Source organism: Balaenoptera ricei, chromosome 14, assembly GCF_028023285.1.
Source record: "Balaenoptera ricei isolate mBalRic1 chromosome 14, mBalRic1.hap2, whole genome shotgun sequence".
Taxonomy (NCBI): Eukaryota; Metazoa; Chordata; class Mammalia; order Artiodactyla; family Balaenopteridae; genus Balaenoptera; species Balaenoptera ricei.
Window position 1 is genome coordinate 70,188,409 of NC_082652.1, and position 17,168 is coordinate 70,205,576.

Genomic DNA, 17,168 nt, shown 5'->3' on the forward strand with positions numbered 1-17,168 from the left:
CATCTAATTAAAAAATAGGCAAAAGACCTAAACAAACACCTCACCAAAGAAGATATAGAGATGGCAAATAAGCATGGGAAAAGATGCTCCACATCGTAAGTCATTAGGGAAATGCAGATTGAAACACCAATGAGATACCACTATACACCTATTAGCATGGCCAAAATCCAGAACACTGGCAATGTCAAATGCTGGCGAGGATGTGGAGCAAAGGAAGCTCTTATTTCATCACTGGCGGTAATGCAAAAGGGCACAGCCACTTTGGAAGTTTCTTATGAAACTAAACATAATCTTACCATATGATCCAATATCACACTCCTTGGTATTTAGCTAAAGGAGTCGAAAACATATCCACACAAAAACCTGCACGTGGATGTTTATAACAGCTATATTCATAATTGCCAAAACTCAGAAGCAACGAAGATGTTCTACAGTAGGTGAATGGACAAACTGTGGTACACTGAATAATGGAATATTAGCGTTATAAAGAAATGATTTATCAAGACATGAAAAGACATGGAGAAAACTTAAATACATATTACTAGGTGAAAGAAGCCAATTCGAAAGGCTACACACTGTGACTACACCATATGATATTCTACAAAGGCAAAATTATAGAGACAGTATAAAAAATCAGTGGTTGCCAGGGGTTAGCGGGGAGAGAGGGATGGACAGGCAGAACACAGATGACTTTTAAGGCAGTGAAACTACTGTTATGATACCATAACGGTGGCTACATGTCATTATACATTTGTCTAAACCCGCAGAACATACAACACCAAGAGTGACCTAATGTGAACTATGGACTTTGGGTGATAGCGATGTGTCATTGTGGGTTCATCAATTTTAACAAATGTTTCACTCTTGAGCAGAATGGTGATAGTGGGGAAGGCTCTGCATGTGTTGTGAAAGGGGTTATATGGGAAGTCTGTGTACCTTCCACTCAGTTTTGCTCTCAGCCTAAAATTGCTGTAAAACGTAAAGTCTATTAAAAGGGGAAAAAATACGAGAGAGAAGGAGAGAGAGAGAAAGAAACGTGAAACGTAATAAACCACATTACCCAAGTAAAGAAGAAAGGGCAAGGAGAGGAAAAAGACAAAGTCCTCTTCAGATGAAAGTTTTCCTGAAAATACAACCTGAAATGAAAAATAAGGCCCAGACTCAGTAAAACTCCACTAAATAAGAGAATTCTCCAAGTCATTCGCCTTAAAAACAGCCTCTCATGTTCTACTGGTTACTGAGAGTTGTATAAAACCCTAGTTCATTCCATTCAAATTTTGATATACTCTGAGTATGTGTACTCTAAAATACACATTTTCCTAAAATGTCTCAGCCCCTCCACAGCAGGTAAGAGTGCTTCTTGATGACTTAGAAATCTGCGCTACATCAGTCACTCTGAAAGCTGAAGCTGGAAGAGCCAAGGTACGCTTGGATAAATACATACAGACACCCGGACCTCTCTTAGAAGGAATGCCTGTAAAAAGCGAAGCTGGTGGTCATTTATCCCTTTCTCCAAAAAGGGAGATTTTCAAAAATCTTTTTTAAAAAAAACAAAAACCACTTACTGAGGGCTTCTTTCAAATAAAACTCTCACTAACAACTGGGGGAAAGGAGCTTTGGGAAACTCTCTCAAGCACTGAAATCAACATGGTATTTCCAGCTCCCGAAATCTGGCATAAAAGCTCACCCTAACTTAGCAGCCAGCTGGCCAATTCCAAACCAAAGTGGGATATCACAATGAAAAGAACCCTAACCTCCTAAGGGCTCACCTAGGATCACAGATAAGACCAAGGCACTGAAGTACAAATGGGACAACCCCCCACAAAGAAGCCCTCAGCTGACTCTGCAACCAGATCCTAAAATGTTTTGCCCCTCAAACGACAATATATATAGGGTTCTTGTCTACCACACCACTTAACAATAGCCTAAAAAAGAGAAGCCAAAATTTGGGATGGGGGAAATGGAGAAATTTCAAGAAAAATGTGAGAGAAATTTTAGGACATTTGTTTAAAGAATTTGTCATGGCACATAAATCATACCAATGTTTTCTTAGGTCAGTCTCCCAAGACAATAGAAATAAAAACAAAAATAAACAAATGGGACCTAATCAAACTTACAAGCTTTTGCACAGCAAAGGAAACCATAAAAAAGAAAAGAAAAGTAAAGACAACCTACAGAATGGGAGAAAATACTTGCAAACAATGCAATCAACAAGGGCTTAATTTCCAAAATATACATACAGCTCATACAATTCAACAACAAAAAAAACAGAGAACCCAATCGAAAAATGGGCAGAAGACCTAAATAGGCATTTCTCCAAAGAAGACATACAGATAACCAATAGGCAAATGAAAAGATGCTCAACATCGCTAATTATTAGAGAAATGCAAATCAAAACTACAGTGAGGTACCACCTCACACCAGTCAGAATGGCCACCATTAAAAAGTCTACTAATAACAAATGCTGGAGATGTATGGAGAAAAGGGAACCCTCCTACACTGCTGGTGGGAATGTAAGTTGGTGCAGCCACCATGGAGGACAGTATGCAGGTTCCTCAGAAAACTAAAAATAGAATTACCACATGATCCAGCAACCCCACTCCTGGGCATATATACAGACAATACTGTAATTCAAAAAGATGCATGCACCCCTACGTTCACAGAAGCACTATTTACAATAGCCAAGACATGGAAACAACCTAAAAGTCCATCAACAGATGAATGGATAAAGATGATGTGGGGTGTGTCTGTGTGTATGTGTGTATACGTATATGTGTGTGTGTGTATATGTGTGTGTATATATATATGAATACTACTCAGCCATAAAAAAGAACAAAATAATGCCATTTGCAGCAACATAGGTGCAAACAGAGATTATCATACTAAGTGAAGTCAGAAAGAGAAAGACAAATACCATATGATATCACTTATATGTGGAATCTAAAATATGGCACAAATGAATCTACCTATGAAACAGAAAAAGACTCACATATGTAGAGGGCAGACTTGTGGTTGCCAAGGGGGAGTGGGGTGGGGGAGGGATGGACTGGGAGTTTGGGGTTAGTAGATGCAAACTACTACATATAGAATGGATAAATAACAAGGTCCTACTGTATAGCACAGGGAACTATATTCAATATCCTGGGATAAACCAGGATATTGAAATTAACACAACATTGTAAATTAATTATACTTCAATTAAAAAATAAATTTTAGGGCTTCCCTGGTGGCGCAGTGGTTGAGAATCTGCCTGCCAATGCAGGGGACACGGGTTCGAGCCCTGGTCTGGGAAGATCCCACATGCCACGGAGCGACTAGGCCCGTGAGCCACAATTGCTGAGCCTGCACGTCTGGAGCCTGTGCTCCACAACAAGAGAGGCCGCGATAGTGAGAGGCCCGCGCACCGCGATGAAGAGTGGCCCCCACTTACCGCAACTGGAGAAAGCCCTCACACAGAAACGAAGACCCAACACAGCCATAAATAAATAAATAAATTTAAAAAAATTAAAAAAAAAAAAATAATAAATAAATAAATAAATTTTAAAAAAGCATTTGTCATGGTTTCTGATCATGAATTCAACAAATATTCATCATGCACATGTTTGTACATGGGCAAGTGAGAGAGTCAGACAGAAAGGCAGCCCTTTCTCAAGCAGAAAACAAAAACATGCGCCCCAATGTTCATTGCAGCACTGTTTACGATAGCCAAGACATGGAAGCAACCTAAATGTCCATCGATAGAAGAATGGGTAAAGAAGATGTGGTACATATATACAATGGAATATTACTCAGCCATTAAAAAGAATGAAATAATGCCATGTGCAGCAACATGGATGGACACAGAGATTGTCATACTGAGTGAAGTAAGTCAGACAGAGAAAGACAAATATCGTATGATATCGCTTATACGTAGAATCTTAAAAAAAAGGGTACAAATGAAGTTATTTACAAAACAGAAACAGACTCAGACTTAGAGAGTCAACTTACAGTTACCGGGAGGAAGTGTGGTGGGGAGAGATAGTCAGGGAGTTTGGGATTGACACGTACACAATGCTATATTTAAAATGGATAACAAACAAGGACCTACTTATAGCACAGGGAACTCTGCTCAATACTATGTAACAACCTAAAGGGGAAAAGAATTTGAAAAAGAAGAGATACACATATATGTATAACTAAAAATCACTTTGCTGTACACCTGAAACACATTATTAATCACCTATACTCCAATATAAAATAAAAAGTTAAAAAAAAACAAAAACAAGCCAGCTGTACATTTGCAGCAGTGCGCTCCACAGTGAGAGCAAACGCCTGAGCTAGCACACTGGGATGGATTTACTGCTTTCCTACTGATTCCAGGACTGTGCCTGACCATCAAGCCACAAGGTGTGGCCCATTTCTTCCCTGCTTGAGCTGTGATTAACACCAATCCTCCCACAGAGAGGTACGGCAGCCTAATTAAGCCACATTCACTGACTGCAAACATTTCAAGGGTCTCAGGTGAGAGACACTTATAATGAGAGTGAAAGTAGGATTCTTAACCATTGGAGTTTAACACGTAAAGCCTAAAGATTGTAAGCACTTTCAAACACACACAGCCAATAGATACCCCTCACTTACCACAGTAAGTGTAGATATGGTTGGACTCCAGGAAACGGACCTTTAAATTATGCAAAACTGCAGGCTCATGTAGATAGCTAAGGGCAGTTAGGTCATTTTCTCCCACCAGGATATCTGGATTCCGCAGGAAGGGAAGCTGGTTGCCTTGGACATCAATGGGGTATTCCCGAATCTAAGGAAAGGCAAGTGGCAAACACAAAAAGGCACAGTTATGAAGCATTTAGCCTGTGTTCAATGTCCTGTCTTGTTGGCTAGGATCGCTACCCTAACATGATCATAAGTGAAGATAAATAACACGTTTTAAAGAAAGCGAGTTGAACAAAATACCTGTGTTGCCATAAGTGACCAGCCCAGGTAGAAAATCTGCTGATAACATAATCCCAGTGTATCAAGGTAAAAGACTGAATGACATGAGAAATTCAGGAAGCACAGGTAGATTTAATAAAGTGTTCTGCTTCTCAATGCAAAAATACTGAGTCTTTAATTCTAGTTGCCATACTGTTCTTTCTCCCATCCAGGAAAGCTTCTTTGGTTTGCCCCATTTGATGCTGGTGTTGCTTTACTCTCTCTCCCATCATCCAACGCACTCACCTATTTTTTATTTTTTGGATTACCTTACAACCAGCAAACTGCTCTCCATAATTCCATTCAAGTTGTACACATATTTTTCCCCAACCTAACTGCGAGCAGTAATTTTACTTTAACCTAAAGTATAATAGGAGCTTGAGGGGTGTGTGTGTGTGTGTGTGTGTGTGTAATTAGGGAGTATGATTACACATCCTAAAGTCAAATCTCAAATACAAGGTGTTATCCTTGTACTCTCAGAATACATAACACTTGGACTACATACTCAAAATACGTTTAGTGACAGGATATATAATTGACTACCTGTACACATGAAATTAATACAAAGAAGTAATTAATAAAAAGGTAGTGTTCTTTAACATTTAAACAGAAGGAACTTGACTGTTGTTTACCATGTTTTATCTGAGTGTTAAGTTTCTTATGGTGTTCTTAAAAATCATCTGAGAGCTTGTAAAAAGAGTTTCCTTGGGACTTCCCTGGTGGTCCAGTGGCTAAGACTCTGCACTCCCGATACAGGGGGCCCAGGTTTGATCCCTGGTCAGGGAACTAGATCCCACATGCCGCAACTAAGAGTTCACATGTCGCAACTAAAGATCCCACATGCCACAAGTAAGACCCGGCGCAGCTAGCTAGCTAGCTAGCTAGGTAAGTAAGTAAATAAATACATAAGTTTCCTCAACACAACTTATGTTCAGGAGCTCTTGGGGAGGGACCAGGAATATCAGTTGTTAAAAATCCCCATGTAGTTCTGATACAGGTGGCCTATGGATCATATTTTTTTTTAATTAATTATTTATTTCTGGCTGTGTTGGGCCTTCGTTGCTGCATGCAGGCTTTCTCTAGTTGCAGCGAGCGGGGGCTACTCTTCCTTGTGGTGCACTGGCTTCTCATTGTGATGGCTTCTCTTGTGGCGGAGCATGGGCTCTAGGCACGTGGGCGTCAGTAGTTGTGGCGCAGGCTCAGTAGTCGTGGCTCGTGGGCTCTAGAGCACAGGCTCAGTAGTTGTGGCGCACGGGCTTAGTTGCTCCGCGGCATGCGGGATCTTCCCGGACCAGGGATCAAACCCTAGTCTCCTGCATTGGTAGGCAGAATCTTAACCACTGTGCCACCAGGGAATTCCCTATGGATCACATTTTAAGAATTGCTATTCTATACAAGTCTTTCAGTGCTCTCTCCTGTCCCACTTTTAGAGGGACTTGTACTACCAGATATTAAGGTATATTATTAAAGCTACTATGGCATTGGTTTAAATTAAAGTACTGTCATAATGGTGTTAGAATAGACAGATAAATGAAACATAATAGCAGATCCAGAAATAAATGCAAGCACATATGGGTAATTTATTCATGATGACATTAAAATAGCAAATAAATGTTAAAAGGGATTTTTCAGTAGTGGTAGGTAAATTTGCAGCCATTTAGGAAAAAAAATTGAGTCCGTGTTCTATTCTCCCTCATATTAAAATAAATTTTAGATGAAAAAAAATAAAAATTAAATGAAAAAAGAAAAATAAAACCAAAAAATTAAATGAAAAAAGAAAAATAAAACCAATAAGAAAATGTGGGCAAATCTTCGTAAAAGCTTTGAAAGGAAGTACCTTTAAGGGGTGAGACAAAAGCCAGAACAATGTAGGGAAATATTCATTAACTTGACTATAATCTAAAACTTTAAAACCATCATAAAACACACCATATGCAGAGTAAATTGAGAGAAGGGAACAGTTATTCTGCATTATTTAACAGAATATTCCTAACATCCAAAGAGTTGTAAGAAATCAAAAAGAAAACCAATACCCTCACAGAAAATTGTGCACGGAATACAAGTCACAAAATAAGAACTACAAATGGACGATATGTGAAAAACTATTCAACTTCACCATTAACAAAAGAGATGCAAATAAAAGATTATTAGCACCACTATCCATCAGCTAAGCAAAAGTACATAAAAACTGACACCCAGGACGGGTGTGGGCAAAAAGAGTTCAGGCTGATTTAACTTTTCTGGAGGGCAGGTGGCAACACCTTGTCAGAATTTCTCATAAATATATTCTTCCTTGGCCCCAGGAGACAATCTTACAAATGAGCAAATGTATCAACTCCCGAAGCTGTAAATACAGAAGTAAAGCACGACACAGACCAGTATTTACGGTCAGGCAGCTACCCACAGCATTCTGCTGCATCTAACAAAAGGCATGTTACAGAATGAAATCTATAGTAGGATTCCATTTATTTAAAACTTATATTAAAGTCTGACTGGAATAACATCGCAACAAAATATCAATGGTTACCTGTGTTAGTGAGGTTTTCTTTTGTACAGTTTCCTGTTGTTGGGACTTATAAAATATTAAACAAGGCTCTTTTCTTTCTGTGAAAAAGCTCTTTTATTCTTATCAAACTTACTTCATACAGGAGACCAGCAAACAACTATCATGAAGATGCAGATAAAATTTCCAAGAGGTGGGAAACAAGGGGGAAATGGAGACTGTTGAGAGTTGATTTTTATTTCATTAACCTCTAGAATTGCTCCCTCACCCCCTTCATCTCCAGCAGAGTGGGTGGTGTCACTGGGCCTCTAACCACACATCCCTCCCTGAGCCCTCTGAAAGACTTCCCAATGCGGATGTCCCTCTGCCCAGCAGGAGCGCGTCTGCTCTGGTCTCCCGCGTGGCTCTCCACCCCGCCTCCCTGGTAAGCAGCACAGAGACAGCAGCTGCAGAGCCACAGAGCTCCCCAAGCCAACCCCCCATTTTTCAGATCAGAAAGCTGGGACCTGAGCCCGGTATCTTTAAACCCTGAGGCAGAAATGCTGGCATTCCATATTTTCTCAGATGAATCTCCCCTCAAAAGACTCTCCCCCAAGCGTGTGGAGGGAAAGGCATCGGCAGTTTTGTGAAAACATGGTCCAAAAATAAGCCAATGGTATTGGTTACAGTAAAATTGATAAGGAATAAAAATGCCCAGAGCAGCAGCAAAGAGGTGAGAGCTGCAAGCTCAGCATTCCATAAAACTACAGACTTCTGGGGTTGTGCATATCCAGGGCAAGGGAGGGAGCGAATGAGAGCCTGAAGAACACATTGTTTTCTCTAACAGGTATTTGATTCTAATAGCGCTGCTAGGGTTGAACACTTACGGTTAATATGGTTTTATGTGAAATTAAAGGGTTTATGACACGATCAGAGACATTGAACTTTCTGCACAAAAGACTTCACTACATAATAACTGGGACTTTGGAGGTAAAGAGGAGGCTGAATGTTAACACCCTTCACAAAATTAATGCTCGGTCACACACCCAGAGTGGACCTTCTCCTCTCCAAGGCCAGGAGCTGGGAATCAGGAACAGGTGGGGGTCTCCAAATGGTCACCATCCAGCAAATGATACTGGACACCACTTGAGAATATAGAGGGTGGCATAAGGTAGAGGATTGGTCTAGACCTGCACTTGCCAATAGATGGTTATTCAAATTGAATTCATTAAAGTTAAATACGATTAAAACTTCAGTTTCTCATGCTAGCCACATTTCAAGGGCCCAATAGCCACATGTGGCTAGTGATTGCCATACTGGACAATACAGATAGAGAACATCCCACTGTAGCACAATGTTCTCTTGGAGAGTGTTGGTCTAGATTGCTCTAAACTCAGTAGGTGATTCTATAATGCTTAGTAGGTGCTTAAAAATACCAGTTGAATGAAATGTCTGATATTTTCATGACCTCTCCCATACCTCAACATGTCCATGTTACATGGTACCACAGCAAGAGAACATAATCATAAAAACATCTTCAAATGACAAATCCCAACACAAAGATTTGGAGCTACTAATCAGCATATATGGTAGAGTAGGAGAAACAAGTTTTCTTTCTCTACCCAAAGAAGCAGAAGATCTAGAGAAAAGATAAGCTGGTAAAAATAGAGTTAACAGCAGGCAAGCAATTGGTGCTGACCCTGAGGTGCCACATGGCTCACAGAAATGGAGACCGACCAGGAGTTAAACCCTGTATTCAAGTCCTGGCTGTCAACTAAAGCAGTGGCTCTCAACCCCCTGCACCTTGGAATCCCATGAGGAGCTTGCAAAAAGATACTATGCTGTGTCCCACCCCCAAACTCTGATTTAAGAAGTCTGGCTGTGCTGGAGCTTTGCAAAAATTTTTTAGCTCCTCGGGGGTTTCTATCATGCAGCCAAACTTGAGAACCACTGAACTTAATTGCTCTGAGGTGTTGAGACCATCACTTCATTTCCATAGACGATGGGAGGACTGGTCCCAACAATCTTTAAGGGCCCTTGCAACTTTATTGGTCTAAAGTACTTAACTTAGGTCAGTGGATGTGGGTGCGTTCTCTTCTGTGTTCTCTTTCTGAGCTATCCTCCTGGAAAATAGGAGACCTCAAAGCTTGAATCCACTTACACTTATTGTAATAGCAAGTGTGTGGCTCCAGGTTCATTTAACACACACTAAAAGTCCAGTTTACATTATGTCCTAAACGAATACAAAAAACATTCACTTAATGAATGCTCTGCTGTGTCTTATTCTGTGATAGCTGCGTTTAAATCTTACAGCTCCATCTTCTCCAGTCTCCAAAAAGATCATGCTTCTTAAAAAGAACCTTCTTATTCTTCGCCTCGTATCACTTAGCCCAGGCCTAAGCACAGGCATGCAATTACTTGAAAAATAAAATACTCTGTGACTCATATGAACTTCTTAGTTAGGAAGGGTCAGTTAGGTTATGAAGAAATAACAAATTAACCCTGAAATCTCAGCGGCTCAGTACCACAAAGGTTTCTCTCTCATTCATGCTAGGTACCCAAGGCTGGCTGGGATGGAAGCTCTGCTCCACAAGGTCAACCAGACATTAACACGTGGCCTCCACCGTCACCAGGCAGAGGAAGAAGAGAGCATGGCAAACTCCCATAGGCTCTTCTATGCTTCTGCCTCCTGTAAGTGATAGACAGGAATTCTACCTAGGGCTCTCTGGACGGAGGTAATCATGGGGTCCCACATAACCTGCAAGGTGGCTGAGAACCATGGTAGAACATCTGCATGCCACCTCTACCATGGTAAGTGTTCCTGCTTTAGTAAGTCAGCACGAAACTCTGAGGTAGCTGCCCAAGGGGGTTTCAAAAAAGTGTGTGGGGTTGGGGAGTGAAGACAGAGGGAGCAGCGGGGTAGAGTCAAGCACCTCACCATGTTTCTAATGGATTTCTAAAGATTCTTGGCCTTGAACTTTTCATATTCTAAAGCCTATATTTGTGTATGTATTACATTCATTATAAGTTAGACTGAAAGCTCCACAAAGGTACAGATGTACCATTTTCACCGCTGTATAACCAGACCTTGACATATAATAATTGCTCAATAATAACTGTTTCTAATGAATGAATAATGAATGAATGGTGATGCAAGTAATTAAAGGAAAAAAAAACATAAATGAAAATAGGCAATTAAGAAGTTTAAATTATAAACAAAATTACAGCAGCATAAAAATGTGAAGTCAAAAATAATCTTTTGATTTCAATTTATTTCGGGGAAAACAATTTACATATTCTGTTAGAATATGGAGTTATAAAAGTTTAGCTTTTGACATGGTGTCTTTCAGCAATGGCAAGTCCAGGACCATTTCCTCTACAGGCTTAAACCAGGGTTTCTCAACTTTGGCACTGTTTTCATTTAGGACTGATAGTTGTTTCTTTGGGGGAGGGTCCTCTTAGCAACATCCCTGCTCTCTACCTATCACTAGATGCCAATGGCAAACCTCCCTCCTCAGTCATGACAACCAAAAATGTATCCAGACATTGCCAAATGTCCCTTGGGGGCAAATATCACTGCTTCACCAACCTCCAAGCAGAAGCAGCCAGGCAAAATATCCTAACTGATGGAAAAGATCATGAATACAGCAGGGGACGAGGTCAATGATAATAACTAAGTAACAGAGATCCATCTGGAGATGGATGGTAGTGATGATTGCACAACAATGTAAATGTACTTAATGCCACTGAACTGTACTCTTAAAAATGGTGCAGACGGTAAATTTTGTTACGTGTATTTTACAAAATATATTAATTAAAAAAAATACCACTGTAGACAAGATAACTAATTGTATTGGTAACAATATTACCAATAGATATTTATACGCAATGTGTTATTTTATAACTTTAAGGAAACATTTTTTGCATATGTACAATATAAATATTGCCTTCCATATTATCCTTGCCATCCAATCAACAAAGGGTAATACTGTCTCAATGGTGTATTACTGAGCAATTGAGAACAAAACAAAGATAAAGATAAAAAGTATTAGATGACCCATAAACCAATACGAAAGTAAGAAAGAATGGAAAAACCAGTAAAACAAAAAGAAAAAAGAAATAATCAAAGTCACGTGCACTAAGAGGCTTTACTGGTACCAGAGAAGTATTACCAAATGCTCTTAGCTCTGCGGTTTTGCCAGATGTACATGCAGCTGGCACTTAATCTGCACGGGGTTTATGTGAGCTCTGTGAGCACTCTCAAGGTATGTGGTCTGAGTACACCGATGTGTAAGGACAACAGTCCTAGCTCTTCTGTGCGTCTGTCGCTTCTTGACTTGAAGAACCATGTTTGCTCTTTCCTCGCTATAATACCCTGATATGTTCGGTACCATCCTTAGACCTGAGCAAGAGGGGCCCTTCCCTGGACCCTGCCTCTTAAAGGGCTCCAACATCACAAATGCAAAATATAACCTTATTTAAAGAACACATGGTACCTCTGTCACTTGGGATCAGCGTTCAGTGCTGACACAGTGAGATCTGCAACCCTCAACATACACTCTTGTGACGAATGCCGTCAGGCCCCAGGGAAATGCTTCTGCACACCTCTTGCCCTGTGTCCTTGAAATAAGACAAATGTGCCCAGGCACCTTGAAGGTTGGTGGGCTATAACATCACCAACGTCAGAGACAGACACTGCTTTGGAGTGTGGGGAGGCACTGGGCAGCAAAGACGTTTAGATAAAAGGAAAGACAAATTAGCTTGTTAATCCTTCCTTCCAGATAGCACAAATGCAAAAAAAAATTCTCATATAATGAAACACCGGTTCCCAGTTGGGCCGAATATCCAATGCCTTGCTTCTCTGCACATTCTAATTGTGGTTTCAGAGGTGCTCACAAATTAGTACAGTATTTGCAAGCACTGCAAACCTGACTTATGAGGAACACTCTGCAGTACTGAACAAGTCACGTTCCTCTTAAATTTGTTTATATGTAGGTACAGACATGACATGCCCAATGCAAGGTAGCAGTTCTTTATACTGGCAGCTAGATGGAGACCGAAGAGTTGAGATGCAAGTACTTTCTTTTTCTTTTTTTTTTTTAACATCTTTATTGGAGTATAATTGCTTTACAATGGTGTGTTAGTTTCTGCTTTATAACAAAGTGAATCAGTTATACATATGCATATGTTCCCATATCTCTTCCCTCTTGCATCTCCCTCCCTCCCTATCCCACCCCCCCAGGCGGTCACAAAGCACCGAGCTGATCTCCCAGTGCTACACGGCTCCTTCCCCCTAGCTATCCACTTCATGTTTGGCAGTGTATATACGTCCATGCCACTCTTCCACTCCGTCACAGCCTACCCCTCCCCCTCCCCATATCCTCAAGTCCACTCTCTAGTAGGTCTGTGTCTTTATTCCCATCCTACCACTAGGTTCTTCATGACCTTTTTTTTTTTTCCCTTAGATTCCATATATATGTGTTAGCATACTGTATTTGTTTTTCTCTTTCTGACTTACTTCACTCTGTATGACAGACTCTAACTCCATCCACCTCACTACAAATAACTCAATTTCGTTTCTTTTTATGGCTGAGTAATATTCCATTGTATATATGTGCCACATCTTCTTTATCCATTCATCCGATGATGGACACTTAGGTTGCTTCCATGTCCTGGCTATTGTAAATAGAGCTGCAATGAACATTTCGGTATATGACTCTTTTTGAATTATGGTTTTCTCAGGGTATATGCCCAGTAGTGGGATTGCTGGGTTGTATGGTAGTTTTATTTTTAGTTTTTTAAGGAACCTCCATACTGTTCTCCATAGTGGCTGTATCAATGTACATTCCCACCAACAGTGCAAGAGTGTTACCTTTTCTCCACACCCTCTCCAGCATTTATTGTTTCTAGATTTGTTGATGATGGCCATTACTTTCATTTTAATATACTAAATGCTTTATTTTTTCAAGAATTAGAAATGTCAGATTTACCTAAATAATTTTGATAAAATATGCTTTTAATATTTAAACAGACGTAGGCTACATCCCCATTCTTGCCCTGGCCCCAGAAACATCAGCAGGCTTGGATATGCAGAGACACAGATAGAGCACGTTGCTCTTCTTAAAGCTCACGTCTCCCCATCTTCCTCTCGCTCATGAACACTGCCAGGGCCTTGCACACAGGGAGTACTCGCCCTGGACATGGGATACAAACTTGTTTGGAAAAACAGAATTTAAACGCAAAACCATGGAAACGGGGAGAGTTTTCCCTGCCAGTAGAGGGCAGGAGCTGAGCAGTTTGTAAGGGAAGTTGGGGCAACTGAGAGAAGGTCTGCCAGGCAGAGCTCCACGCCGTGCAAAGAATTAGGTAGCTGCATTTATCACCAAGGTCTGCATACACTGAGGTGCTTTACCCGGTCTAAACAGGGTACTGTGCTAAGGGTTGGCACACCTAGATACCTTGCACCCTTCACAGCCGTGGGGAGAAAAAGAGAAGACACGATGCTTTAACCCCAAGAAGTGTCCCATCTTCTCACTGGCTTAAACAGAAAACATCTTACGTTGGGCTGAAACAATCCAGACACAAAAGGACAAGTATCATATGATTCCACTTCTCTGAGGTACCTAGAAGAATCCAACTCAGAGACAAAGGTGAACAGGGATTACCAGGGGCTGCAGGGAAAGGGGGAAATAGGGAGATAGTATTCAATGGGTAGAGACTTTCAGTTCTGCAAGATGAAAACAGCTCTGGAGATGGATGGTGGTGATGGCTGCACAACAATGGGTAAGTATTTCATGCCACTGAACCGTGCACTTAAAAACGGTTGACACGGTAAATTTTATGTTTTGTATATTTTACCCAAATAAATAAACAAATAAATAAGAAGCAAGCAAGCAACAGGGGGAAAAAAACATCTTTAGAGGAACACTGGGGGGCCTGACCACCTTGCACAGAGCAGAGCACACAGGTTACTTACTGCTAAGGTAGAAGCCATAGGTTAAGAACTTTGTTTTAGAAGAGAACTAGTTATTTACAACCTTTGCTGATACAGTTAAACCCACACTATTGGACTTCAGAGGGAGGAGCAGAGGGCGGGGAAAGAGACTCTGGGGTGGATTTTTCAGCCAACCTGGTACATCAAGGATGCTTTTAGCTACAGAGGAGATTCTTCAAACATTCAGAGTCCAGCCATCCAACTTCTGTTCTCCTGCCTCTGGTCCACAGCTCAGCTGAGTCACTCCTAATGACAGCTCAGAAAGGGGACTGACCGCTACTTTATTTCTGTTCCTCCCTTGTTCAAGATCCGAAATGCCCATTCCCTCATTTTTACCTCCCCTGATTCCAGCCTCAGCTCCTGTGTTAAGTCATATCAGCCAACGTTTGTGAAGTATCAATTATTTGATAGGCTCCTTCCTGAATGAACACTAAGAAATGTGAAACCTCTCCCCACTTCTTAAGGCACCCACAGTCTGGTTGGAGAGAGAGGACACAGTAGGCCAAAAAGCGTGTAACTGCAGGAAGTGTAAATTGAAGCCATGCTCAGCGTTGTTTGAATTGAGTTTGGAGATGATTGTCACACCTGGGCCAAGAGAACTGTAGCATTTAAGCTGGATCTTGATGAATTGGTAGGATATGTAGAGTGAGAAGCAGAACTCTAGGTGGGTGGAGTAGAGTGATCATTACCCTAACAGTGGGGCATCAAAAAGTACGGTCACAAAACCACACAGCCCAGGAGCGACCTGGACAGAGTCCGATGCTCAGAGCCCATTATATCTCCAGAACTGCTAACCTCCAGCCCCAGCCATCTCTTCTGATTACAGCTGATGGCCGTGTAGCAGGGGAGGGGGCAGGAGACGGGTCCTGGGCAGCTGCCAGGATTAGTCACGCAGGGCAGAACTCATTCTCCACTGGGGACGTGGGCATCTGCTCTGTTTTAGCAACACAGCTGACACTCCCTCCGTACAACTCTTTAAAAAACACCCACCGACTTACAAGATCAACTGAAATGAAATCTGCTGGAGCGGAAGATACACCATTCACGTGGGTGAACTAATTTTATTTTGTTTTGGGCGTGGGGTGGTAAGTTATTCAACATGATAAACATGATTCCATCTGTTGGGAATTTTGTTTCTCACCTCAAAACCAAGAGGAGGCTGGCAAAGTCTGCCTGCCAGGAAAGGGAAGGGGAGGTGAGCACACCTTAGTGTAAACAACTTTTAACAAACTAACCAACTGACTGTCCCAGGTTTACCAAGGAATGTGCTCAAAGTTGATACAAAATAGAAGTTAGGAGGAGCAAGATGTTCAACCTTCCTACTAATCAATGTATTAATCACCAACCACTGTTAAGTACATGTGAGCAAAGCATAAGACAAGGTCCATTTCTCAAGCAGGTCATTACTACCTAGAAAGACAGGACCAAAGAGCTTAGAAGAAGGAAAAACAGTAAGACAGTAAATGATCAAAGGCTAAGTGATGGGGGACAAACTTTCAGTGCTCCTGCAGTTCACAGAGAGGCAATAATCACCCCAGGCCAGACCTGCTCTGCAGCCCCTCAAACCTGACCCATCCCAAAGCCAAATCTTGATTTTTTTGGCCACTTGGTTCGAAGCCTGTTCATCTCCCAGTCTCCCCTACTGTAAACCCTGCATGCACGACCTGCGTCCTCAGCCTCAGGCTGTCCCGTCTGTCCCCTTCTGCAGTGGCTTCCAGGTGCACTGGCCTCCCTTCCTTCCACACTCTCAAAGGGGACACCCTGAGGCCTCGGGGCTTTGGCGCACAACTCCTGCCTGGGACGCTCCCCTCTGCCCACCCGGGCCTGAGTCTTCAATGCTGGCTCCTTTCCACAGCCCCTCCCCCGACACCCTCACCTCCGCTCCCTCCTCACTTTCCTCCTGTACCTCGTCTGCTGCTTCCGTGCCTGCTGAAGGCTGCTCGGGCTCTTTCCCGTATTTCTGTGTTCACGTTCACTAAGCCCTCCAGCACTGAGCCCCCACGAATGGCAGGGCCGCAGCCGATCACCCATAAACCCCCATGGCCAGCGCAGTGCACGCCTTCAAGTATGTGTGAAATGCACAAATCACAGGGAAGGGTAGTGACAAAAGGCTCGTGAAAAGGGAAACTGAATCAGACCTTCTAGAAGGAATACCATTTCCTGGTTACTACCTTGTCTTCCTTTTGAGCAAAACCACCTGAAAATCAACTAACGAAAAAACTCTCGGGGCTTCCCTGGTGGCACAGTGCTTAAGAATCTGCCTGCCAATGCAGGGGACACGGGTTCGAGCCCTGGTCCGGGAAGATCCCACATGCCGCGGAGCAACTAAGCCCATGCGCGACAGCTACTGAAGCCTGCGCTCCTAGAGCCCGTGCTCCACAACAAGAGAAGCCACCGTGATGAGAAGCCCGCGCACCGCAACGAAGAGTAGCCCCCACTCGCTGCAACTGGAGAAAGCCCGTGCACAGCAACGAAGACCCAACACAGCCCAAAAAAAACAAAAACAAAAACTCTCACTGGAGCAAATAACATGTAATGAGTGCTTACATGCCAGGCATGACTCTAAGTACATGCCACATAGTAACTCATTTTATTCTAAGGAGCTCCCTAGACCAACTATCACCCCCATGTCACAGATGAAGTAATAGGCACAGAAAAATTGCTAACTTGCTCAAGGGCACAAAGCTAGCAAGGGCCAAGCCAGGATCCCAACCCAGGCAGGCTGGG

General features: G+C 42.1%; 1 protein-coding gene across 4 annotated transcripts in view; it reads right to left on the reverse strand.

Moving 5' to 3' along the window:
- Positions 1 to 17,168, reverse strand: part of MYO5B (myosin VB) — a 370,856-nt gene that overhangs the window by 198,167 nt on the left and 155,521 nt on the right. For all 4 annotated transcript variants that reach the window (XM_059894726.1, XM_059894725.1, XM_059894727.1 and 1 more), the window contains exon 3: positions 4,621 to 4,792. In XM_059894726.1, the coding sequence (XP_059750709.1) occupies positions 4,621 to 4,792 (172 nt within the window). The remainder of the gene's footprint in view (positions 1 to 4,620; positions 4,793 to 17,168) is intronic.